This window comes from Canis lupus, chromosome 10 (assembly GCF_048164855.1).
Source record: "Canis lupus baileyi chromosome 10, mCanLup2.hap1, whole genome shotgun sequence".
Lineage (NCBI taxonomy): Eukaryota > Metazoa > Chordata > Mammalia > Carnivora > Canidae > Canis > Canis lupus.
In genome coordinates, this window is record NC_132847.1 from 13,988,979 (window position 1) to 14,016,456 (window position 27,478).

At 38.5% G+C, this 27,478-nt stretch overlaps 1 protein-coding gene and 1 long non-coding RNA gene across 12 annotated transcripts in view; one reads left to right on the forward strand and one right to left on the reverse strand.

Moving 5' to 3' along the window:
• The window catches only part of SNX24 (sorting nexin 24), a 160,596-nt gene that overhangs the window by 108,794 nt on the left and 24,324 nt on the right, over nucleotides 1-27,478 (forward strand). The window contains exon 4 of one of the 3 annotated variants that reach the window (XM_072840770.1): nucleotides 17,242-17,329. The exons of the other annotated variants lie outside the window; for them this stretch is intronic. Within the exon in view, the coding sequence (XP_072696871.1) occupies nucleotides 17,242-17,329 (88 nt within the window). The remainder of the gene's footprint in view (nucleotides 1-17,241; nucleotides 17,330-27,478) is intronic. 3 annotated transcript variants of the gene reach the window in all.
• The window catches only part of LOC140641236 (uncharacterized), a 34,359-nt gene continuing 27,553 nt past the window's right edge, over nucleotides 20,673-27,478 (reverse strand). For 5 of the 9 annotated variants that reach the window (XR_012037770.1, XR_012037765.1, XR_012037766.1 and 2 more), the window contains 3 exons: nucleotides 23,930-24,071; nucleotides 21,516-21,652; nucleotides 20,787-21,184 (listed from right to left, as the gene is read on the reverse strand). This is a non-coding gene — a long non-coding RNA (uncharacterized lncRNA). The other 4 variants (XR_012037771.1, XR_012037763.1, XR_012037767.1 and 1 more) reach the window with 3 other exon arrangements.

Sequence of the window (27,478 nt, forward strand, 5' to 3'; positions counted from 1 at the left end):
CACTGTTTCTTCTGTTTCATTGAAACATTGTTACCATGGCTGCCTTATAGTCACTATTAGAATATTCTAACATCTTTGTCTTCTCAGTGTTGGTGTCTATTGATTGTCTTTTTCATTCAGTTTGAGATCTTCCTGGTTTTGATATGATGAATGGTTGTGGTTGATTCCTGGACATTTTTGTATTATGTTAGGAACTCTGGATCTCATTAAGACTCCTTTCTTAGCTGGCCTTCTCTGACACTGCTCAGTCTAGGCAGGGTGGGGTGCAAGGACTCTACCTCATTTCTGCTGGGTGAAGGTGGATGATCAGCTTCCCCACTTGGCCTTTGTTGACCTCTAGTGTGGGAAAGGTTTTCTTCGTTATTGCTAAGAGGATGGGAGTTTCAATTCCCCACATGGTCTCCACTGACCCTTGAATGGCTTGAGGGAGACAAGAGTCTTCGCTCCCTACTTGGCCATCTCTGACACTACTGTGGCATCGAGTGCCTCTTCGCAGCCTCATGAGGGTAGAAATCTAGGCTTTCCACTAGAGGCTTTTGCTGGCTTGAGTAGAAGTGGACCAACAATTTCTTCTGTGGTGTTTTGGTTGAATAGAATGGTCAGTGCCTGAAAGTTTTCTATCTTGCTAGGCTGTCTCTTTTATGGTATCTTTGCTAGAGGAAACAAGCTTTGATTGGGGCTTGATTTGTCTGCCTCTCCTGGTATTTTCTGGCTCCTGGCTTTTTCTGCTCCAATCAAGATACATGAGGTAAAATGAAAACCCAGGAAAGATAAAACTCACCACTGTATCATTCCTTAGGTGCTGGCAGGTTTCATTCCTTCCCTCAGCCTTAGATATAATATCCAATATAATGTCCAGTTTTAGTTGTATTTAGCAGGAGGGAGAGGGAAAAGTCTATTTATTCCATCTAATTAAACTAGAAGTCTATCCTTTGACTTTTCAGTTTTAATATTATGCTTTTTTTTGTTTTAGAAATTCTCTTTGCTGGGCAGCTCCAGTGGCCCAGTGGTTTAACGCTGCCTTCAGCCCGGGGTGTGATCCTGGAAACCTGGGATCGAGTCCTGCGTCGGGCTCCCTGAATAAGCCTGATTCTCCCTCTGCCTGTGTCTTTGCCTCTCTCTCTCTCTCTCTCTCTCTCTCTCTGTCTGTTGTGAATAAATAGATAAAATCGTAAAAAAAAAGAAAAAAAGATATTCACTTTGCTTTTTCCCCCTCATCTGCCTGGATGTTAGTTTGGGGTCTGTTTTATCTTTTTAAACATACTAACTCTCAGTTTCCTGGGAAAAATGGTAACCATCATTTACCATTTGTCCAGTGGGCCATTTTTAGTGTTTTTGTAATTTTAAGATTTTTTTAATGAATAATTTATAGAAATTCAAGTAAGGAGAAAAGTGAAAGACAACTTCACTAGAATTTTGATTAGAATTTCAGCATAGCAAACTCAAACTCAAAGTCTTAATCTTTATTTTTCTATTTTTTTTCAAATGGGCAGCATCCTTTGAACAGCATGCTTTACTGATGAACTGGTCATGAACTGTTTTGCATAAACCTGAAAACCTAAATCATATTGTAAACATTATAAAATCCAGATTTTAAATATATCTCATATATATTTTCCAGGAGCCAGGAAATAAATAAATAATAAATAAATAAATAAATAAATAAATACACACACACACACACACACACACGCATATATACATCATATTATATATACACATATATATGATAGGTTTTTGCTTATCATTGTTTCTGGTTCTTTTTCTTTGACATGCGTGATGCAGTCCAAATCTTTGGAAACCTTAATGGTTAATAGATTTGTTAAAGAAAAGTGACTTTTCCTGCATTATTACAAAATGTTTTCCTTTTTAAATTTATACTCAGAACTAGAATGGGTTTTTAAAAATCTTCTATAATGGGACGCCCGAGTGGCTCAGTGGTTGAGCGTCTGCCTTTGGCTCAGGTCATGATCCCAGGGTCCTGGGATCGAGTCCTGCATCGGGCTTCCACAGGGAGCCTGCTTCTCCCTCTGCCTATGTCTCTGCCTCTCTCTGTCTCTCATGAATAAATAAATAAAATCTTTTTAAAAAAGTTTACACTGCTGCCACCTTTGTATATGGTTTTGTCTGGTAAAGTAAAGCATTTGTTAAATAAATCTTGGTACACAAACATCATAAAAAGTGAAAAAATGGTGTTCAACATTCTTTTAGCAAGATGAAATGGTCTGAGTCCTTGATGCAAAATACTGTATGATGAAATTCTTCCGATTGAATGAATAGCTCCAAGAGAATACTGTATTTCCTTTTTCATCATTGATCCCTAAGTGTGAGAAAATTCATCTATGATAGCATCTGAAGTCTCATGATCTGATTTTACCTCTACTACTAATTTTGCTATATATTATGGAAGCTACTAGTCATATGTGGCTAATAAACATTTGAACATTTGAAATGTGGCTAGTCTCAATCAAGATGTTCTACAAAATGTACACAGATTTCAAAAACTTAGTACAAGAAAGAATGTAAAATATCTCAATAGTTTTTATTTTTTTAAGTACTATTTTTTTTATGTATCAGGTTAAACAAAATATATTTACTTGTTTCTTTTTACTTTTTTCAAGGAGCTACCAGAAAATTTAAATGTTAAATATACATTTAAAATTACTATAAAGTGTATATGTGGCTTACATTATACTTCTTATGGACTGTGGTGGTCTAGAGTATTCCTGTCTATCTTTCTTGTCATTGTCTGAATCTTATAATAATCGCGAAACACTTTGCTCCATTGATTATTTTTTCTTTACTATTTTGGGTAGAAAATGAAAATTTCTGAATATTTAACTGTGTTTAGTGAGAACTTTACAAGTAACTTCAAATATTGGAAGATATTGAAAAATGATGAGTACTTTGGGCAATACAGTAAGAAAGCTAAAACATATTGCAATGATTATTTATTTCATTATCCTTCCAGACACTCCACTCTCATCATTATTCAGTTTTCTTATTTCTTAGCATAGTTGGGAATAATTGATGAGTGATGATGAAATGATACTTAGGATTATAAAGGAACAAAGTGTTGCAAAGTATTGGAAAAATAAGATCACTTAGATTCCACATGTGTATTAGGAAAAATCCAGTGGATGCATATGGTAATCCTAATGCTGGAGGAATTAGATTGGAATCATGTCTTCTTTAAATATATATGAATCTTTTCTTTGTTTTTGGAAGACAGAATAAAAGTCATAAAACACCATTTCTTACAAATAGATATGCTTAGGGGTGCCTGGGTGGCTCATTCAGTTAAGTGTCACTCTTGATCTCAGCTCAAGTTTTGATCGTGGGTTCAAGCCCTATGTTGAAGCTCTATACTGTGTGTGGAGCCTACTTAAACATATAAAGAAAAAATAAATATAAATGCTTAGTTTTCTGCCTTTTAAATGTGATCTGTCATTTTTTTCTAATTCTTTTAGCGTCTTCTTTTCATCTTTGATGTTCTTCTGTTTTTCATCTTTGGTGTTCTTACATTTTGCTGTAGAACTTTATTATTAGAGTTACTATAGTTATTCTATATGTAGGTGTAGATTTTTTAAAATATGTATTTTTTAGTATTTTGCGTGTGTGTGTGTGTGTGTGTGTGTGTGTGTGCATGTGCACGTTCTCTGAATCTGCATGTTGGAACCTTTCAGCATTTCTGGAAAATGCTCAGGTATCATATCTTTGAATGTTGCCTCTTTCCCCTTTTTTATTCTGTTTTTAAATTCACGGTCTGATAATTATGATAACTAACATCTTCATGGTCCAAATTGTTTCTGCTGATTCTTGCCCATGGTGCTTTGTTTCATCTTAGGTGTACATGTATGTGTTATTTGTTTGTTTTTATTTTTAGCTGGTAATCACTTTCCTTTTACCTTTATCCTTAGGGATTTTTTTTTAAGTCCAGGATTGAATTAAATTTGCACAAGAGAGAATTTTTGTTTGCTTTGCTGATCACCTAGGAACACTGTCAACTGGGACTTCAAAATTTTTTGAATTACACAAAAGGTGTTAGTTTAGGTTACAAACCTGTGAAGGTTTTTTTTTTTCCCCCTTCCTCTGAGTATGTATCCTTCAGCTGCTTTATTTGGACTTCACTTTTTGGGTTTCCCATGCCTATCTACCCTGAGCAAATCTTAGATTTTATCTTCATTTCTTCTGTCCATGCCGTCCCCAGAGGGGGTGTTCAAAGGTATGGTGTTCACAACTCATCCATGGGACAGAACCAGCTTTGGTGCTTGCTTGTCTATCAGGATTTCTATTTATATTCAATTTAAAGATGATCCTGATTCCATACTTTATTATCATCTCAGTGATGCATTTTTAAACATTGATATACATACATATGTAATTATATATAATATATATTTTATAATATGCAGATTTAAAAAATAATGTATATTTGTATATACTTAATATAAAATATATTTAAAACTACATATTGTGTTTGTGTGTGTATGTGTTTATACATATATATAACATTTTTAGGATCCTGAGTATTCCTTTCCAAGAAAATACGGCATGATGGAGTGTTCAAGTACTAAATTACTCTTCATGGTTAGCCAGATATTATTATCAGGATTTATACTGCAGACTTTTTCAATAAAATGAGACACATAATTTCCTATAATCTATTCTTCAAACATAGAGAAATTTGGAAAACAAGTTTAATTATTTTACTGACTATAATTTTATTTTTGACAGTTTTTGCTTCCCAAGTCAAAATGGATTTCATATCCTATTCATTTAGGGATGGGAATACAAATTCTGTAGGAATCTCTGGGACAGTCCACCTGTGGCAGCCAGTGATTGGTTGCACATACAATGCATTTCATCTGAGGTTCATACTGGAGCATACGCTTTTATGAAATGCCACCTGTCACCACTCATACCCATGAGCTGTAAAATAGACCTTCAACATTCCTGCAAGGTAGTTCCCAAAAAGGTTGCATCACGACCTCAACATGTTTTTCTTTTTCTTTTTTAATTACATAGTCAGTATATGTAGGTTTAATGTCTTGGGGTTTATTGAATAATATTTTTTTATCTGTCTTTGACATTTCTTCAGCCTAGTGTGCTTTAGAGAACATTTCTTCCAAAGTATGCTGCCTTCCTGATCCCACCAGGCATATTTTCAAGCCTGTTATCTTTCTTGTCCACGAGCTTCTTTATTCTCCAAAGATTCTGTGGCCATTAGGTCCCCATTCCCCATTTTGCAGTAAGAAGCTCCTGGTGAAATGTTGAAATGGTGTTTTATTTTGGGAATTGTTGGGTGAACAGCTGCTGTGCTGCCTCACCACCTGTTGCTACATGAAAATACTCGAACAAGATCCCAGTTACCTCCAGAATCACATGGCCATTATGTGTCTGGTACCACCATGGGGTTTTCTCAGAAATATCCTCTTTCATCTAATAACCAGTTTCTATACTAGTTGGAATACTCTTAAAGCATTTTGTAAAACACATTTTCTTACTTCCACCTAGAGTGTTTTGTAGACTTACTTTGTCTTCTTTTTTTTGGGTAAGATTTATTTATTTATTTATTTATTTATTTTAGAGAGCATGTATGCATGAGTAGGGGGAGGGGGTGGAGGGAGAGGGAGAGAATCCCAAGGCTACTCCAGGCTAAGTATGAAGCCAGCTTAAACCAGGACCCTGAGATCATGACCTGAGCGGAAACCAAGAGTTAGACGCTTAACCAATTGAGCCACCCAGGCACTCCACTTTCTTTCTTTTGTATGTAGACATACAAGGTTATATTGGTTTTAGGCATACAACATAGTCAATAGTTCTGTACTTACGCAGGACTCACCACAGTAGTGCATTCGCCATCTGTCACCGTACAGCATTATTGCAGTGTTATTGATTATATTTCCTATGCTGTACTTTTCATTCATGAACTTAACTTTTTAATGACTACAAACCACTTATAAGTTGGGTATCTTTTAAATTACATACAATGCCTATTTTATGGCCAAACATCCTTTTTCATATACATAATTTCACTTTTGATTCACATCTTTGATGCGTACTGGCAATGAATGTTCTTTTGGGGGAATGTTTCTCCATGTACTGTGCAGACCACCAGAGTTTTGTTTGTTTTGTTTTGTTTTGTTTTGTTTTAATCACTCCATGAGAATTGTAAGATAGGCACAATTGCGCTGAGATCAACACAGTAAATGAAACTGAACTGAGATTCAGGTCTAATGTTTTCAAAGTTCACTTACCAGAGAGGGGCTCCCTCTTGCTTTATCTCAGCAAAACTGCAAAGCACTACATATCATAAACTGTTGAGCTTGTGAGTGGTCAGAGCTGGAAAGGTGAGATGGATGTAGATCAGGTTTCTGTTTAAGATCTTAGCATTATCATTAAGTCAGTTTTACTTTGTAAAGGAGTTTTCTCATCATTATTCTCATTTATACCATCATAGATATTTTACAAAGGTGAAAAATTTCTTCTGTTAAATATTCTCATCTTTTATTGTCCACTTTCTACTTGAGTGCTTTTAAATCATATACGTGTATCTCTCCATAGCCATACAACTCTGACTGAGGAGTAATTGAAAATCTGTCTTTTCATCCACCCCTGACAGGGTAATGTCATTGATGGAGCTGTATAAAGTCAAGAGCGCAGCCCAGAAGCTCTATGCTGTCCCCATGGCCACCCTACACCCTACAGTGTAGGTCCTGATAATATTGAGTTTCATTCACAAATTAAGAAGTGGCATAAAAGCAGTTTTGCTTACAAAGGACTTCCTTAAAATGCAACCAAAGTAAAGAACAAATTCTTATGTATTGGGGGTGGAGGGTGCACTCATGAGAGATGTACGTACAGTTTTAACTTCACAAAATCACTGTAAAAGCCTATAGAAGTAACAGTATCTATGAAGGTCCTGCTTATAACATGAGACAAACTGTTCTTTGTTCTCGTTAGAGATTGTGAACGGTGTGTTAAATAATATTAATGGCTGGGATTGTCAGTCCTTAACAGTACTTTCCTTGTACAAGTGATTTTATTGATCGATACAGACTCGATGTAACGGGGGCAGATTATTTTTACTGATTTTATCGAAACCTTAACCAAGTTTGTTAGTGCGCCACATATCTTTAAATAGATCTAGATGATGATGTAGATTAAGAAAAGCAAACCACCATCCATCTCTTTTTGATCTGTTAATAACTTAAATCCATCATTGCTAGCAAGTGTTTTCAGATTCTCTAGCGCATACATGTTTGTGTTGTGCCTGCTGAGAAATCCTGGAACCCTGTTTCTGTGGTTCATTGTTCACACAGGAAAACTCTAACCACTTATCCAGAATTTGGCAGACAGGTTTGTCGTCATAACTGGCGAAATAATTGACAAAACATGAAGAGGAAAAAACTTCACGAGTCTCTGTTTCCTACATTTCATTTTTGTCAACTGTGACCTATAGATGATTCTTAGATTTTACAATATAGTTCTTTAAGACTTTTATGTGCTAAGCTGAAAACACTATGTAAACTATACTTAGCACAGTATGTGGTATTTCATCTCATATATTTTATAGATTTGTCTTTTAATTACAGAGAATTGTGCTACTTATTATCAAATGTATTTTATTTTTCTCTGTGATTTGCTTTCTTCCCATGATCTCAAAATGACAGACTGTGTTTAAAATAATTTTTAGTACGGAGCAATTTTTTAAATTTCTGAAACTAGTCGTATATACTAATTCTTTAAAGAAAGCAGTACCCTTTCCTTTTGATGAAATAAATTAAACCAGTACTTTTAAAATTCAAATAATGCATTCTTGCTTCCTTTGGATAGGTGAGATTGCAGAAGAGCCTGGCCTACAGAGCTATAGATAATGAGCCTTCAGAGGTAATATATAGGTCAGTGGAGGTAAGGTCAGTAATGATAATTTGAGAAGCTCTTGGAACCTCAAAAACATCCACGGTTTCATTGAGAGGAATCTGTGTGGAAGAAGGGAATGGATTGGAAATATGTACTCCATTGCATTGGGGCCCCAAAGATTTGATCAGGCTTAAAATTTAAAACTTTGGAAATTTTAAGACTATGAAATATAAATATTGACCAGCTAGTTTGTCAGTCTATACTGATATAAGGAAAAAAAAAAAGAACAAAACTTCTCAATAGTCATTAAGTTAGGTTTAGTGCCCTAACAGAGTCCTGGATTGATAAGATGAATGTTTTGGGCTAAATCCTCCTTTAGAGCTGCCTGTGCTTGTTGGCAGACTCATGGCAGCATGCTGTTTCTAGAAAGTGGGCAGGTGAGATGTGGAGTGTTATATACAGACTTGGATGCATTTCTGGAAAGCCAGCTCAAAGTCCCTTCTAGAAACAAGTAGTCACTGATGTCGTTTCATGTATATGGATGCAAATATACCCACATACTGATTTTTCTTTACATTCAAACTTACCTGAACCAGGGGCAGTTTTTCTTCCCAAAGGACATCAGATGATATGTACAGACATTTTCGGTTGTCACATTTTGAGGATGTTAAAAATCTTACAATACACAGGATAGCCCTGAACAAATAGTCATTTGCTTCAGAGTGTTAATAGTGGCACGGGCTGAGAAACTCTGATTTAAACATCTCAAAATCATGATGTGCTTCCTTTGTCTTTTTTCTGTGCATATTTTTAATCATGTATTTTAGTATATTTACTGTATCATCTCTAATGCTTTATAAACTCCTCTTTTAATTTAAAAGCATATCCCAAGTCTGTACAGGAAAAAATAAAGAAGAACATAAAACCGTATCACTGACAGTTACCACCATGGATTAAGAATTCTCCTAAGACGAGGTTTTTAAAAGCACCTTAACTTTTTTGGTATGGGGATTTTCAACATATAAAAAATAGAATAATAACATAAAATCCCAGATACCCATCATCCGTCTTCAATAATTACCAACTCAGGGTCTATCCTACCTATATTCCCAAATATACCCCACCTTCCTATATTCCCATATTATTTTGAAAGAACTCACAGATGTCTTTTATCTGTAAATTTTTCAGTATATATCTCTAACAGATGAAGGTTCTTTTAAAAAACTATTTTAGTAAAGGCTCCATAATATCCTATCCTATGGATGCGTTACAACTTAAGCCTGCTCTTAAGTTTTTGGATTGTCTTTTATTTTCAACCTGGAGTGTTTGGGTTTTGTTATGGTTGTCATTGTTGTTTGTATTTGTGCATCTTCATGTGGCATATTTTCCTTGTTCTATAGGCGAAGTAGAAAGTGTGCAAACTAAAGCAGGGTGAGAATGAGCACGGGACCCTTAATTTCATTAAACACTGTGTAACTGGTAAAGATTAATGTCCATATCTCTTGCTAATTCTTTCCAATTACTTAGTTCATATAAATTCCCAAGCCTGGTTAATTATGCTGAAGTCAGGTAGTAATTTTGAACAGTGTTCCGACAACAAGGGAATGTTCCTGGTCTAACCTTGCCCTCTCACACAGACTCTCAGCAGATTAGGCCCTCAGGCCCGGAGTCCATTCATTTTCTGCTCAGGTCTAATTGCTGCCGACTGGCTGCCACAGGTACCTGGATAGCCTGCGTGGAAGGAGGCAGGGACTTCTTGAGAACAAATAAGGAAAGATTAATTGTTTGTTTTGGTCCCTCCCAAGAGAAATGTGGGTGCTTAATCAAGAAAAATAATTTCTTCTGTTGATTTGGCTTATTTGGAGAAAAGATAATTGTGTAAAGGTGGGTGCAAAATGATGCCTTTTCTAAGAGGTATTGCCACTTACCTGCACAAGAGCCAAGGGTACAGGGAAATAAATGTAAGACGCAGACGAAATAGATGAGGATGGCTCACATTTCTCATAGTAAGTAATCTGGCTGTTAGGCTTTCATTTGGACCAATAGTGCTAGCTAGAATTGTCATTTGTTTTGTCTGGATCTTTAGAAAACTAATGAGGGAGACAATAGTGTAAAAAAAAAAAATCAACAACACTTTTCCAAATTGTTCTTAATTGCTGGAGGACAAAGTGAACTAAATGCTGTGATGTTTCCAATTAAGGAACCTGTTTCAAGCAAGCACTATTAAATCTATCTTTCCCAATCTGATAAATAAGCGATCAAAGAATGGAGGAGATTAATTGAGAGCAATTAGTTCCAGATTCCTTAAAATAGGTAACGTGAACCAACGTTAGTAATGGTTTTTAGCAATTTTGGTATAGTAACAGTGTCATACCTTCTTGCCAATCAAAAAAAGGAAATTGATGAAATATAATCAAATTGGTTCTTATTTTTAGTATTGAAAACCATCTGTTTTCCCAAATCTTAAGGTACATGAAGAAAGACTTTCGATATCTTCCAAATCAGAATTGACCCTTGAATTTGGTAAATGCATTAAAAGAGAAATGTATATTGTCCCTCTGAGGAAGAAATAGAGCTGTAAACACCAGAGTGTCTGTGCTAGGCAGGAGTCAGCATAATTTTTGTCTTCTTAAAGACCAGCTGGTAAATATTTTAAGTAATCCGGGCCATACAGTTTTTGTCACAACTACCCAACTTTGTCATTGTACTGCAAAAGCTGCCTTAAGATGTTAATAAATGGTGCTTAACAAAGGAGAGGGCCTCTGTTCTAATAAAACTTTATTTACAAAACCATACAGCAGGCTACATTCAGCCCTCCAACTATAGTTGATCCTTGCATTTAAAGGCCAGTGCAGATTGGGGCAGATGACCAACGGAGAGGGCTGAAATGGGAGAGCATGGCCTGGCATCAGGGGGATGTGGATTCAGAGTCCTGAACCTCCACTCACTGCTGTCTCAGCTAGGGTTTTAACCTAACCACTCTGGGCACTGGTCACCTTTTCTGTAAAAGGGCTAAAAAAGCATACCTCTACCTCATAGAGTTGTTAAAGAGGACCACCTGAACTAGTATACACAAAGCACCATCTTCAGGATGATGCAGGATGTTGTCACTAGGAAGTTCTCATGGAGATCTTTTATCCGTTTACTCACTTACTCATTGATTCATAAAATAAACGCTTTGGAAGAACCTGCCCTGGGCCATATGCTCTACATGGTGCTTTGCATTTATTCCTTCATTGTCCTCACCATCATCCTAGTTCAACAGCATCATCTGGTATTTGAAGTCAGTTTGCCTAAATATGGACCATTTTGTATATGACCATCTGCACAAAGCCTGTATGTAAAGCACTTCTGTTTTCCTCAGTAGACAAAATAGTAGCAAGGAAATCCGGTAAATCAGTATGAACCTTTTTAAGAGGCTGTTGGTCAGGCGAGACAATTTAAAGAGTGCCTGCGTAGGAATCTAAGGGTCAGTGCATGCAGCCCCCTCACCAGCAAGTGTCCAAGGCCAAGTGTGTGCAGTCACACCTATGAGAATGTAGAAAGCAGTCATGAAACTTGCAATTATATTAATTTTTTATATGACAAAGAAGTGAAGCAGGCTTTATTTATTTTTAAGATTTTATTTATTTATCATGGAAGACACAGAGAGGGAGACAGACACAGGCAGAGGGAGAAGCAGGCTCCCTGCAGGGAACCCGATGCAGGACTTGATCACAGAACCCCAGGATCATGCCCTGAGCCAAAGGCAAATGCTCAACCACTGAGCCATCCAGGTGTCCCAAACAGGCTTTATTAATATCACTGTTCAGACTGCTTCTGGCCCTTTCATGAGTCCAGGTGTCAGACAGCTTGGAGTCCACAACAGGGGCCTCACTCTGATGCCCTTGCTTGTGTGTTCATGATAGCCTCTTGCACTCTGAGGTACCTGATGAGGTTGTATTACCTACTTTCAACTAAACTAGATAGGTTGCATTACCTGCTTCCAGCGAAATCTCACAGAAGGTGCAAGTTGCTTAAAAGGATGCCTTTCAAAGGAACTGCAGACTGAAGGCAAAACCAGAAATTGCTTGCCCAAATGTACGTTGAGTAACAGAAAGGAGGCAGCATTGGTGCCGGCACCACCCCGACTCCTGCCAGCCTCCCACTGAGGGCCCTGGGAACCCCAAGTGGGAAAGTAAGTGGCTTTTGAAAGAACACAACACTGGGAGAGAACATCTTGAAAATGGATGTTTGACAGAGTTTCTATCATGATGGGATTTGGTTGCCAGGATTAATATATGTAACCTAAAATTCTCTCTACTTCTCTTAAAACTTGGAAACAGAATTTTCTAGCCTGTTCAGAAACCTTTCACAAGAAGAGTTTCAGGGGGTCTTGTATCCAAATTTTTCTACATGCAACATTTTCTACTTGCTCTCCAGGAACAACTGTGTGACATCACAAAAGAAGGGAATTTCATGGCCAAACCTCATTAAAATGTCTTTGTGTTTTTGGAGGATGGATTTGGAAAAATTAGTATTATGACTTAGTAAGTGCAGCTATTGGATCTACCTGTGTGCCACCTTCACACAGCATACTGATCACATTACTCGCGTGCTCTAAAATACCATTATTTGTAATTTTAAATAAAAACAAACATTCTATCATTGATAATCACAATAAAATAAAATTTGTTTTCAATCTTTTCCCATCTTTATATTACTTTAAATTTTCCTTTTGGGTATGTTTCACATAGCAGATAATTTATTTATTTCTTTATTTATTTGAAGTAAGCTCCATGCCCAGCTTGGAGCCTAGTGTGGGGCTTGAACTCAGGACCCTGAGATCAAGAATCAGATGCTTAACCAACTGAACTTCCCAGGTGTTCTACATAGCACCTAATTAAAGCAATGATAGCTTTTAATGGTGTATAATTAAGTAAACACATATATTTTAGGGTGAAGGCTGAACTCTTTTTCATCTGAGAGGCATATGATGAAAAATGTTTGGGATTTACTGCTCCCTCTTCAGCAGAACCCTCTGTTCCATTCATGCCAAGGTGTTTTAAGTAAGTAAAATAACATTATCACAGTGTGTTTCAGACTTTCAAAAAATATATATACATATTTTCTTCCTGTAGAACTTGCTTGTAATTTATTGCAAAGTGCTCTGTTTCCCCCCCCCAAAAAAATTTTTTAAAGGCCTTTCCTAATTCAGAATTTGGCCAACTTCCATTTTGCTTTTAGACTATAAGTGGTAGGTTGTTCTCAGGCTAGACCAAGAGCCTCACCTCCACATCCCTGAGTCCAGGGTCTGTTCTGGTTCTGGCAATACACTTAAAGTCTAAAGAATGTCTAATACTTTTAAAAGCATTGCCTGGCTTTGCCTTCTCTACTTTTTCTTTATCCTCATTTACAGAATGGGCAATGTCTTGTCTTATTTTTAATTTTACTTTTTCTACTGAGGATGTTTGCTTATTGAGTGGAAATTATGGCTTTTATCCTGTCTTCTGTATTCCCTGACCCCCATAGTGATTTGAGATGACTTGTCATTGTCTCTTGCCCCAGAGAGCCTTTCATGTGCAGATACATAAATAAATTGATTTTTCTCCCTCATCCATCTGGGCAGAAAGGTAGGGCAGCAGCAGCTGAGCAAAGGATATTTGTTGGAACTCTGATCGTCTGACTCTGTGACTGTTTCAGACCATTCACAATAGGAGAACCCTAGATGCCTCCTGCCCTTCTGAGACCTCTTTCGTATTTCAGATACACAACTGAAGTCAGCACCATCAGCTCTAGGATGCTCCTCAGGCTTATTTCCAATATTACTCATCATTGCCTTGTCACTCCCTTGGTGGAGACTTTCTCCACAGAGCCCCTCTCATACTGTTTTGGAAAAATCTGGGCCCTTCTGGGCCATGCATAGGTGCCTTTATAAAATCATTCTTTTCACTAATTATAGTCCCATAACTGTGTCCTGCAGATTATTCCAGATTAGTCAGAGAAGTACTTTCCTTGGTCATCATTTCCAAGCCACTGTCATTGTTTACTGCTCTGTTCCGTCCTCCAGGATCATCATGGTAGTTTCCTCATCAGCCTGGGCTACTTGAGTTTACCTCCTACCCAACTTCATCTCTGACTGTGATACCCACCTGCCAAAAAAAATTGTTTCATGGCTCCTGGTCAGGTACCAAACTGTCTGTTCCTAGCCCAGATGTCCAGAATTCCAGCCTTACTCTACCTGTCTCTTATGGCTCATTAGCTGCCCCCCTTGTCTTGGCCCTTGTGTTTTTCATACTCTGTACCTGGCACATCTCTTTCTCATGTCTGTTTATCAGAGCATCCCAAAAGGCTCATTGGCAGTATCCCCTTTTGTATGGGACCTATCTCAATTCTCCATACCCAGATGTGATATTCTGAAGCCCTCAGGCACCTTAGTTGACCACTATGCCAGCATATCTTACCTTCTGTTAACAGCTTCTAGGGTCCTGGTCTTCCTTTTTCCCTGCCAGATTTCTAGGCCTGTCTGCCACTCAGCTGGGCTCCCCTCAGCATCTTCCAGCTTTAGCTGAGTCCTCTCTGACATCTGTTCAAGCCTGGCAGAGGGATAGTTTGTTTTAAGATACCTGATATTTTTCTATCTCTTTCTTTTGTTATTTTTTGTCCCTCTCTGATAGTTTGGAACATCATCTTAGATTGAAATAAAAGTAGTGCCCACTTTCATCATTGCAATATTTCATTGCATTATATTCTCTGAGTTGATAGTGGTATGTGTGCATTATTAGGTATGTGCAACATTTACAATTGGGCTGCGTGGAAATTTTAAATTGTATGCAGCAAAGAAGTCACCACAAGTTCAAATCTTAAGACAAAAAGACTGAAAAAATAAGCACAGTACATAAGACAAAAGTTTAATTTCTGTGCTATGCAAAGAGCTTTTACAAATCACTAAGAGGAAAACAGTCCGATAGAAAAACAGATTTCATTCATTTAAAAAATTGTGAATGCTCAGGAGACGAGAGAAAAAGATACTTCATTCTTAATCAGACAGCAACAAATTAAAATGAAACACTAATGGAACTGCAGAAATTAAAACAGCATTTGTGCTCAGCGTTGGTAAGGAATAAACATTCCCATATACCTTTAAGGCAACTGCCCATTGTGGCAACCTTTTGGAAAAACAATTTGGCAGTTCCCTCTCTATGGATTGATCCTACACTTATTCTTGCATAATTGGGCTATGTTGTATGTAAGGTATTTATTTCATTGCAGTATAGTCATAAAAATTACACAATAAGGCCGCAATCAGTTAAAAACCTATTGGAACACCCATACGTTAGAAAGCTATACAAAATACTCCATGGCCATTCAGAAGAATGCTGTAACTCTCTATTATAGTGACAAGGAAAGCTGTCTGAGACTTACAGACTGATACCAGGAGAAATAAGAGGGGTTTTCTAGAGATGGAAATTTTTTTAATGCTTTGTCTCATGATGAATAACATTCACAATTTAGAGCCCTGCGAAGACCAAAAAAACAAGGAAGTCTTGTCATCGGGGGGAGTTAGAGAAAACAGACAAATGGAAGATCTTATCTTTTTACGGTTGAAGTTTTTAAAAGCCTTAGTTAAGTCTAAGAAACAGTGCTATTTATTTATTCGTATAACCACAACTTTCCATTGCTGCTATTCTTAATGGCAAGACAGATCACAGAGCTTAGTATCCCACCATATTGCCACTAGCTGAATAAGAAAATTTGCTATAGAAGTGGAAGGATGACAGTCACTCTTCCAGATTGATGCTATTTATTTTTCATTGGCACAGAAAAGGTTGCTAGGCATCCCCTGGTCAGCTTCTGCCAGGCCTTCACAGCAGTAATTGCATTGTTCCACGTCTTTATCAAGGAATCCCTTGCCAGCAAGTTTTTGGGAGGGACAAGTGTCAAGGATGAGAAGCCACAATGAAGTACTCGTGACGGAGCAAAGATTACACTGCTCAGGTCATTCTACAAAACTTGTCAGTTTGCTGCCCAAATAAATGCCTAGAGTGCGTAAGACACGGAGCATAGTGACCCCAGGAAGAAAAATCAATTGCAATTCATATTTCATATGTCTATAATTGCTTGTGAAAGCATGGCACCGGTTTGTTTGCAGGGCAGCTTTGCCTCTCCTGTTGTTTCTTTCCTCATTTCTAATGGACATGTCTTTCACATGCTCTGATTTTCAGTGAAGCAAAATTTGGGGCCCTTTTTTCTCATCCACATTACCATTCTTATTACCAGTGCCCTGCCCTGGATTTGATCCGTGCATTGAACTGTAGACAGGCAGAGCCCATGCAGTAGAAATGGCTATTTTGATTTGAGATTCTTGAAGGTTTTGAGGTGTTTTTATTATTTGTTTACTCATGTTGCTTTGAGGTCCAGTGGGGGGTAGGGGCAAGTGGCAGTGGGGGGTGCTGTTGAAAAAATCATCTTTCATTGGGAGAGTTGTTCATTTATTAGGATTTTAAATATTCAAATTGAATTTTTTGTGTGTGCTGCTTTCTCAGGACAGGGGACCCATAACACCTGCTAATTTTGAAAATCACCCAGTCCGTCCTATTGGCCCTCTCTGGCTCCAGTCTCCCCCACCCCAAGTCTTTATCATGTGCAGCTACTTTTGGATTCGTAGCCCTTCTGTGGACTGAGATGTCATAGGCACGGAGAAAATGCTGCTCACTTTATGGATTACTGTTAGGTCAACAAAACTTTGGCAGCATTGATTAACTTGACAGTGAGTACAGCAGTACATTTATCACTTATGGCTGTGCTGTAGAAAATCTAATAAGAAGCAAACAATTCCCTTTAGAGCAGTAACAGGTTCACTGTGGCTAACGGTGCATGCACTGGAAATTTCTGCCTTTAAATTATACCCTTGCCGCTGGTTGGGTCATTGACTCAAAGCTACTACACTTCTATAGTCGTGCTGTTGTTATTAATTGCATCACCGTTATCTGACTTAAATATTCAAATTGTTCCATATATGTGGTGTTTTTAAAAATGAGTGGATGTATTAGATACAGTTCTAGAATGATGATTTTAAAATAATAGCTAGAAATAGAGAGTTCTATTGTATGAAACGAGGATTATGACAAGGAATATTACTTCCCACAATCAATGCCATATGTCACTTAGCTTGTTTTGTAACGGAAAACTTTGGAAGAAATTTTAGCCTCACCTAAACATTTTGTAAAGGGAAGTATTTGATGTGGAATGACTATAGACACCTACCGATAGAAATTTGGTGGGATCTTTCTTTGTTTTTTTCTTCGTGCTGAAGATATCCTATTAAGACTTTTAATATTTATTTTCCTTCTACATGCTAAACAGCATTACCTGTCTTCCTCATATTTCATTTAGATTTTCTACAGTGTGCTGGAGTATACATGTTGTAAAAAATAGGAGACGCTATGTTTATTGGATAGCACGCGTTCCAGTGGTCAGAGAGGTATGTGTGAAGTGTGATGATGGGTTCAGTAGATCAGAGTAAGTAAGAAAAAGCCGAGTTTTTTAAACTGTTGCAGTAGGTACCTGGAAAACTTAGAGTCTTTGATTGATGAATGACTTATCATTTTTGTGGTACCATAGACAGAAAATCTGAAAACATGGCAAAAACAAAGCCACCTTCTGGGGGCAATTCTTATTTCACAGGACACTGCTTTTCTTTCTCTTAAACTGCTTTTTTAGACTTTCTGGAAAGCTGTCTAATTTATCTTAATTTTTCTCTTATCCCCGTGCTACACTGAAATTCACAATTCAGCTGAAGAGATCTGGTGCAAACGGGGGGAAATTCCAGTTTTTTGTTTTGTTTTGCTTTCTTTTGAGTGCTCTGTGTTTTGCTAGAAAACAGTTTTGAATGGAGAGCTTTTTACGGCAGCATCTGTGAGATGATATAGTTTTCTTTGTTGGGAGAAAAGCATTCTGCCTGCATCAATTGTCAGGAGGCTTAATATAATAAGGCAGCTTGCGCTATGGCTAAGAGAAATACCACGCACTAGAAATTCCCACAGCAGTTTGTGTTTAGAAGAAAAACTGAGCTCTCCGGAAACATGAATACATTGAAAACCAAGACTTCCTATGGCCGACCTTGAGAAGGAGCAGAAAGGGTTGCTTCCAAAGGTCCATGTCAGTGATCTCGTCCAACATTTGTCTCTGAGATATATAAAGCTGCATTACTTTTTCTTGAGCTTTGAGAAGGCCTGGCTGTGAATCAGTGAATCAGTAATATTCAGGCCTGTGATGTTAGTGTTTTGACTTAATTCCATGAGACTGTGTTCTCCTGTTTATTCTATAGGGTAAATGTAACATATCTCCCTTCTAAAAACTCTTTCCAGCAAGAGCCACGTCTACCGCTGTGGATTTCACAGGTTACAATAGGAGTCCCCCTGCCGCTTGCCCTAGTGAACAGAGGCCGGGTATTGATTAACTATCACCCTGGCATCAGAACTACTCTTAGGATTCAATTTTTTTGTTGTTTTGCATATTTTATTGATCACAGTGGTAAATGAGCATCAAGCGTGCAAGAAGACGATGAATTGTTTACTTGCATAAAATAACCTTTCAATAAGGGAAGATGCATGGCTTATGCTTTGGTTCTGTTCTGCGGCCCGAAGCAGATGGCATTCAGCTGCTATTGATTTGCTTCGATAGTTAAGGAGCAGCCTGCAACCCTGCATGCCCACTGCATTGTGAAAAAGGGTGTAGATTTGGGGACCAGGATGGAAGCCAAGAAGGGACTGACTCGCCCTCCCTAAAATCCTAAGGAGAACAAAAAAAAAAATCGTATTTGAAAACCATGAATATCCACTTAAATGGGAACTTGAATTAATGTAATCAGATGTGTGCTGGTGTTTTTAGAGAAAGAACATTTGTGGTCATCACTTATGCAGATATCTCCAGTGAATAACAGATTGAGTAATAATCAGAGAATACTAATTTTAAGCATGTTATATCTGAAGAAAGCGGAATCAAATCTTTCCTCCTGCCTTTGGGATAGAATGAGGTAATCTGCAGATAGATCATGTCATGTCCACTGCCGGGCCTGCTGGCTTTAAACATAAATGTACACATAAGTTGTGCTGACAGTCTACCTCTTTACCAGTTTTGCTTATCTCTAGTTATGCAATAGTCTACCCATAGCTTTTGTCAGCAATCACATTTGGTTTTGAAATGTCATTCTATAATAGGTAGTTACAGATGTTGAATTTATAAATATTTTCCTTGAAGCTGTATCCAACAATGACTTTACATCTCAAACACTAAGGACAGGCTAACCTAGCCATTGTGGCTTTCTTTCCTCTTCCAGACTTATTAAATACTGAAAAGCACTTGTCAAAAATAGTATGAACAATAGCAAATATATTTACATAATAAATCATGTATTTGTTATTCGGGGATAGACGTATTAGTGACATTGAGCTAAATAACTTGTTTTGGCAATTTATAACTTTAAATATAAGTAAAATACCCACAATAAAAAATGTATAATGAAATGGCTTGCCCATAAAAGCAGAACTTTGCAGATTTACTTCACTGGGTTCTTTCTCATAAATAAACTGCTATTACAAATGATAGTCCTAAAAGCATTCCCCTAACTGTTATTCTTAATAATGGAAACATCTTATAATAGGCTGTTTGTGGGGAGAGGGGCAAGTTTGTTTCATTTGCAGGGCAAGGGACAGGTTCACATAGCTTGGTCCCAGGGGAGTCCTGAGTGAGCTCCATCTCCCCCAACCTTTCCCCTACCTTGGCCATAAAGGTTTGGGGAGGTGAATTTTATTTATTTGCTCCTGTAACAAAGAGCATTTATTCTTCCCATTTCTTTGTCTTCTCTTTTTCTCCTCTGAGAAAAGCCAACTTGGAGAAGAGGAGAGTTCAGGGTAGAAAGATGCATTTGTGGAGTGCTGATGTGTGGAGTGGGTGGTGTGCCCTCGTTGCCCATCAGCACGTTTTACACTCTGAGTCCCTTCCACTGTCTGGTGCAATGCAGAGAATACCTACTTGTGCTTCTTCTATGATAAATAAGTTGTCATTTCCATGGTAGGGAGAGAAGACTAGTTGGTATCAGATTTGTTTCACGAAAAGGAAAGTTGCAGACAGGGAAGCTGAGTGGGACAAGTCTGGGACAGGAGACTCAGGGCAGCACCCCTGATATTGGCAGTGCCTATACCTTGTCTCGAATACATGAGAACGGTGTCCACGAGGTCAGAAGGTAATCAGGAAGCTAAGGTGCAGATGACAGTATAGGAGAGAGCTAAGAACACTTCAGAACCAAGCTACCAACACTCATTTTGCATGACAATGTGTCGATTGTGAAAAAATGAACACAAAATTATGAAGGTTAGGGAACGCATGAGTGGCACACTCAGTTAAGCATCCAACTTTTGGTTTCAGCTCAGGTCATGATCTCAGGGTTGTGAGATCGAGCCCCACATCGGGCTCCATGCTTAGAGCAGAGTCTGCTTGAGTTTCTCTCTCTCTTTTCCTCTCTCCTTCCCCCTTTCTCTCTCTAAAATAAATAAATCTTTAAAAAAAAGATTATGAAGGTTAGGATTCATAAGACTCTCTTCGACAGTTATTGAAATCGGCTTTAAGTTTCTCATTTTGGACTTGTGCTAATTCAGGTAAAACCTGTAATGGGGGCCAATTTGGTATATTTTTAGTAGGTAAGTACTCTTTCTACCTGATGTACGATAATGTATATAAAAGGTGATGTGTGTGTGATTCGTCTTTCATGAGAAAAACAAATGCCTCCCCCTTCTCTTGACAACATCTGACACCAAGTACCAGCCATATTTAACAGTCTTTTGGCTGACCCAAGAAAAACTTGGTTAGCATACAGTATTTTATTTAGCCACATAGGCTGAGAGGCACACTCCTGAATGTTACCTGCAGAAGAGTGAAAAGACAGAAAACATGCACTTTTTAATGACTTCACTGAAGTGTCAACGGCATATTATGCAATACACAAGTTATAAGTGGACAGTCATTTCTTAGTAAACTCAGAGTTGTGTGACTACTAGAACAATCCATTTCTTAGGACATCCCCCTCCCTCACCCCACCAAATTTCCTTCATGCCCACAGAATCTTAGTTTTCCTGCACAGCTCGAGCAACTTTTATTACAAGTTTGAAAAACCGAATTTGTATTAACAGTTGGTGGTGCCTCTGTTTTCTCATTCATTACCCTGACTCTCCTGTCAGTGGTCTGCTTCAGGTTCAGAAGGTGACTTGTCCCTGCAGTGGAGGTAGAAGGTTACAACCTTCTACCTGCATCTTGAAATGCAGCTTTTGGAACTTGAACTCTGGAGACAGTGGGGGGAAAGAGAAGACAGGAAGTCAGGAATAGGAAAGACAGGAAGAAAATAGTTGAGCTTTTATTTATCTGTGTCCTGGTCATTTCCTCTGGAACGCACGTGTGTCTTCTAGGGGAGAATGGCTGGTAGAGGTAGAGACCTCTTCCATGCTTCTTTCATTCTTGACGTGCCCCTTCCCCACCCCCCAACATCAAGACTCATGGATCCAGCAAGAAAGGAAGATCTGAGCCCCCACTATGTTTCAAGGACTTTGGGAGCTTCCTACCTATGGTGGGATGGGTCTGATGGAGCCCTTTTGTCCTACTCCCCTGCTACTTACCCCCTGGTGAAAATTGCTGACCCCTTCCTTTTAAGCAGTTCTCTTCATCTTAGCATTTAGCATGCAAAATGTAGTGTTCTGCATCAAGTTAAAAAGGTTTATCTTTAGAATTAGGAGCAACTTAATTATTTGTGCTTCTGGAAAAAAAAAGAAGATGACGACCTAAGGTTATCTAAAACATAGTTGAGAACAGAGGAATTGCTCATGGCATGAATTTTGTAGTTAACAGAATATGTAGCATCCTGTCAACAGCTGGGAAGAAGTTGCTAGTTTTCAGTGGATATTTACTGAGCAGCGACTGTGGGGAATGCCTGGCACAGAGCAAATGATTAGCCCATAATCCTTGCCTTTGAGAAATTTGCTTTGGCCATTCAGATAGTTCAACAAATAAGGACGATGTAATATGTGTGTTGGGAAGAAATGTGTACATTAATCCACAGATAATAGGAGATCATTTTGGTTTGTTTTGCGGGTGATTTAGAGAAGTTACTTAGCTTTCAACAAAGCATCTTACTAGAGAAGAAACTGGTATTAAATCTAAAGGTAAAACTAATAAAGGTTAAGTCTATCCACAGGAGATTTTCTTACATTATCCACAATGAGTAATATACTAAATGTTTGTCTATTCGTTAGATGTGTCAATTTGGAAAAGTATTAACTTTTTTTTAAAGCTATTTCAATGATAGTAGTAGTAGTAGTAGTAGTAGTAGTAGTAGTGATAATACAAGGTATCATCAGTTACTGATCCACTTCCTCAAATAAAATTTTGATGATTTACTTCTAAAACTTCACTTAGAAATTGAGGCTAAGAGAAGGTTGTATCTTCAAGAAATAATATCCTCTTCTCAATCCTTAGAAGAGTCCCAAAGACCGAAGTAAATGAAATTTATATGTGTTCTTAATAAGGAGCTTAAGTGAATTTTGCTGACATCATTGTTTGCAAGTGCAATAATTTTGATCATTCTTTTTTCCTCTCAAATGGAATAATATTTATTTATTTACTTACTTGAGAGAAAGAGATGAGTGAATGCATACATGTGTGCATGTGTGAGGGCAAAGGGAGAGGGGGAGAGAGAGAATCCTAAGCAGGCTCCATGCTGGGCTCAATCTTGCAACCCTGAGATCATGACCCGAGTCACTTGCTTAACTGACTGAGATGCCCAGGAACTCCTTAAATGGAATAATATTTAAATTTTGCAAATCCTGTTGACTTTTACATAATTAAAAAGCATATTATAGCTAGTCCCCTCTTGTTCTTTAACTGCGTTAGGGCAACTAGAACCTGTAGTTTTCAAACATTGTTGAATATTTGGCTCTAGCATATACCCTATACATAAAATATAAATCATTTTCCTTGGATTCTGTTTATCTCAGTCAAATCTATTTAAGTCACTGATCAGGGCAGAGTTTCTAGCCAAGACCAGGAATTAACTTACAGCAATAGCATGACTGGCTACTCAAATTTCATCAAGAACCTTCAAATACAAGCCAGCAGAGTAACAAGCAATTATGTGACAACTATTTTTGTATTGCTTCTGTTTATTTTTAGTGAAGTTGGTATATTTGAAAGAGTTACTTTTGAATTTGCCAGATATTCATATTAATTGTGGTAGTCATTCATCATACCACTAACAGAAGGCCCCTGAAAAATCATTGAAATCCATTGGTATGGGATAGTATTGCCATCATTGTTTTTTCCAGAGTAATCCCTGTTTGCATTAATTAGTGAAGAAATGCCTATTCTATCAAAACTGGGTTTACTTGTGGAGAGTTTAAACACAGGTGCGGGTACATCAGCTTTCTCTCTTGCCCTCATGATATTTGTATGATTTCACAGCAATCTGTTGAAAGACTTAATCTGAAAGGTAAATAAATAAATAAATAAATAAATATATAAATAAATAAATTTTCCCAGGGGAAAAAAAAGGAAGGAAGAAAACAAGAAAAGAAAGGAAAGAGGAAAGAAAAAGGAAAGAAGGAAGGTTCCCCCCCCCCCCCGGAAATGTAATTAGCCAATTCATTTTTAAGCACTTAAACATATCAGAGTGTATTTTAAGAGCAGCTACTGCACAGCTTCCGGAAATTGCATTTTAACCTTTTTTTTTTATTTCAATATATCCGATTGATCCTTCTTTTATCTCTACACAAATGACACAGTTAGTGGAGTTGGGGATACCTAAGCTTAAAGAGGCTCCTAAAAAATGAGAGCATTAACCCCACATGCAGTGAATTCCCTGATCGTCTTACATTCTCCTGCTCAGACTTGAAGTGGGCACCTGCTGTTTAATGTAATTAGTTTCAGAGGGAATGTCAGATCAGTCCTCAGGAGTTTACCCTGACCCAAAAACCCTCATAAGAAAATATCAGTGAGACAAAACAAGAAAAGTTATCACAGTTGGGAAGCTGCTTCTCACCATGTTATTCGTTATTTGGGGGCATGTTTTAAAAAGATTCCTATCTGCTGTCTGGCTCAGTTATTTTCTGGTTGCAAAATTGTGCTCAAGATTGCTGTAGCAAGCAGCTGTTTTCCTCCTCCAAAAATGAGGATGTGGTGGTCTGTGTTTAAAAAATAAATAAATAATTAGAAAACATTTGGAATTTTAACTATAGTTTTTCATACTTATTATGATAGATTAAAAAAATTAAAGGCAGGGATCCCTGGGTGGCGCAGCGGTTTGGCGCCTGCCTTTGGCCCAGGGCGCGGTCCTGGAGACCCGGGATCGAATCCCACGTCGGGCTCCCGGTGCATGGAGCCTGCTTCTCCCTCTGCCTGTGTCTCTGCCTCTCTCTCTCTCTCACTGTGTGCCTATCATAAATAAATAAAAGTTTAAAAAAAATTAAAAAAAAAAAAAAAAAATTAAAGGCAAATTAAGCTTGTTCATTTTCAACCTACCCTTTCCCATTGAAATGTATACTGAACAAGACTTTCCCATTTCCCCACTGATGTTCAGCTTATAATGAGCTGTAATTGAAGAGTTCAGAGGGGTCTCATTTTAGTAGCGGGGTAAATCTGAAACACCAAATGGCAGCATCCATGTTCTGTTTGGCCTATTTTTCATAGATGAGCAATTGCTTATTTTGTTGGTAGTTTGTAAGGCACCACATCTAGCCTTATGACGTTGTTTATTTCCCTCTGTCATCCTCCTTGGTTGAATCTTGCTTATATATTCAGCTGTGCTGTGGCTGTGCTCCAGAGCTTCAAGGAGGGGCTCTGGGCCCACCTCTAGCCAGAGGGTGAAGGGGGAGCAGCGACCTTTGAAGGATCAGACAGTTGTGAAAGAACCGAACCCCAAGAACCCTTCAAAGAGAGTGCTGCTGGGTATTAGTGCAAGACCTGGACCTGAATTACTGCAAGACTCAGCTCATCCACCCCCAGAGGCAGACTGTCCACTTCGGAGGATCTGGGCTTGGTGTTGCTGGTCTCGAAGAAAAGCAAGTCATTTAACATCTCACTGAGCTTTCTCATCCACTAAATACTTTTGATCTGTCTACCACAAAGGTGGTAGTGAGCATTAAGTGACCTGGTATATGTGGAGCCAGTTTGTGAGCCATAAAATATTATGCAAATATTAGGTAGTACTATATTTTCTCAGCAAATGCCTTGCTTGATTCCCTACTTACTGATAAATCCTTACTGCAATATTCTGTAGCAGCTGGACCTCCAGCTTCTTTTGGTAATATACTTGCAGTGGAGGTGCTGGTTACCTCCAGTAAGCATAACATTCCTGGCTGACTTCAGTTATAAAGTTTCTCTTTATATTAAGCCAAACTTTGCCTTCTCAGTATTTACCTTTGCTGACGCCCATTCATTCAGCCTGTGCAATGACCCTCATGCATTTAAAGCTATGTCTTAGATATAGAGATAACAGGTAAATGAATGGAGCTGGAACTGAGTGGACAAAAGCCAAGTAAACATTTAAATGACATATTTGCAAGTGCCATAAAGGAAACATGTAAGGGAGCCAGAAGAAAGTTATCAGAGAGTAAGAGGGAATGCTTGGGTTTGGGTGATCCTGGAGCACACACCTCCAAGGAGACTTAAGACTTAGGAGCATTGGGATGCCTGGGGGGCACAGGCTCTTAAGCGCAGGCTCTTGATTTCAGCTCAAGTCATGATCTCAGGGTGGTGAGATCAAGCCCCGTGTTGGGCTCTGTGCTCAGTGCAGAGTCGGCTTGAGACTCTTGTCTGCCTCTGCCCCTCCTCCTTCTAAAATAAATAAATAAATAAATCTTTATATACTTAAAAAAAAAAAAGACTGAAGAGCATTAATCATGTTGAGCATGCACAGAAGGTGGAGGGAACAGCTGTCACAGGGGCTGTGAGCCTAAGGGGCAGAGGCATATTTGTGGCATTGGTGACTGCAGCTTTATAAGTGAATGGCACAGGAGCTCCCAATGATGCTAATGAAAGGCTGAATATGGAGCTGAGGGAAAGGAAGCTTCCAGCTTTGGCAGCTAGGTGGATGGTGCTATCATGTGCTGAAATGAGGAAGGGGATGGAGGAGAGGGTGGCAGTTGAGGGTGAGGGTATTTTCTTTTTAAGGAAATACCAAGTTCTGCTTTGGACCTTTTGAATCAAGGATGTCTGTTAAGAAATTCAAGCAGAGACGTTAAGTAGGTATTTAGTTTCAGAAGAGAGGGCCAGCCTGGAGAAAAGAATTTGTTCCTCATCGCCATAAGGGTCTTAAAATGTGTGGCAGTTGATACTTCTTGGTTAAGGAGAGAGTGGGGGTGGGGAGCAGAGGCTGCTGGCTAAGGTCTGAAGAATCCCAGTATTTCAAGGTCAGCTAGAAAGGGAAGAGGCAACAAAAGAGGGTAAAAATAAGATAGGAGAAACTCTAGGAAAGTTTTGGAAACAAGTGGATGAGCAGTTGTCCAGTGGAGTGCTGGCTGCCCAGAAGTTGAGTGGGGTCAGGACAAAAGTGGCTGTTGGATTTAGCAACAGGGAAGAGATTTGTGATCTTGATGAACTGAGAGTGGTAGAAGCCAAAGCCAGTTTGTAGAGGGTGGAGTAGTGGATGGCCTGAGATAAGAAGAGGAAGCAACATCTGCAGAACATTCTTGAGAACTTTGGCCATGAAAAGAAGCAGAGAAATAAGCTATATCCTCTGAGAGGATTTTTGTGGGGTTTTTTTGTTCTGTTCTTTTATAATGAGATACTGGAATATGTTTATATGCTGATAGGAATGATTCAGCAGAAATGATGGAAGGATAGATGGGTGGGTGGATGGATGGATAGATGGATGGATGAAAGCAATTAAATCATGACTAGGCAGAGGAGAGAAGGACTATATAACTAAAGAAATAAATACTTGAGAAAGTCAAGTGGGCTGAAACAGCATTATTAGAGGAATGGCCTCTGACAGAAGAAGGGGCACCTCCTCCACTAACACAGAGGAAGAAAGAGTTGATGGAAGAGAAATGTAGATAGATTAGGTGGGTTGAAGATAAAGGACATCAACTCTGGTGGCTTCTGCATTCTCATCAAAGCATGAAGAAGTGTGAAGAGTGGTTATCAGCTAAGAGGGAGGGTGGAGGAAAAGTATAGGCAGATTCAAAGAGAAGAGAAGCTCTGAAATGGGTGAAGGTGGTTCCTCTAGAGCAGTGGTTCTCAAAGTCTGGTTCCTGGCCAGCTCCATCATCATCACCTGGGAAAGTGGATTCTGAGTGCTCACCCCTGGACCTCCTAGATCAGAAAGTCTAGAGATGGGACCAGCAATCTGTGTTTTTAACAAGCCTTTGAGGTGATTCAGCTGCTGGCTGAAATTTGGGAACCACTCTTCTACAGAAAGGTAGCAAGACAATATTCTATGGATAAGAGCTTGAATTTAAAGTGAAAACAACTTGTTTGTATTGTGTGGTTTTCTTGCAGTGCTCAGCAGCTGGGTCGAGGCTTGGGTAAGAGATGCTAGGATTCAACCAGAACTTTTGGTGTCCTGAATACAATAGAGGGAGGGTGACTT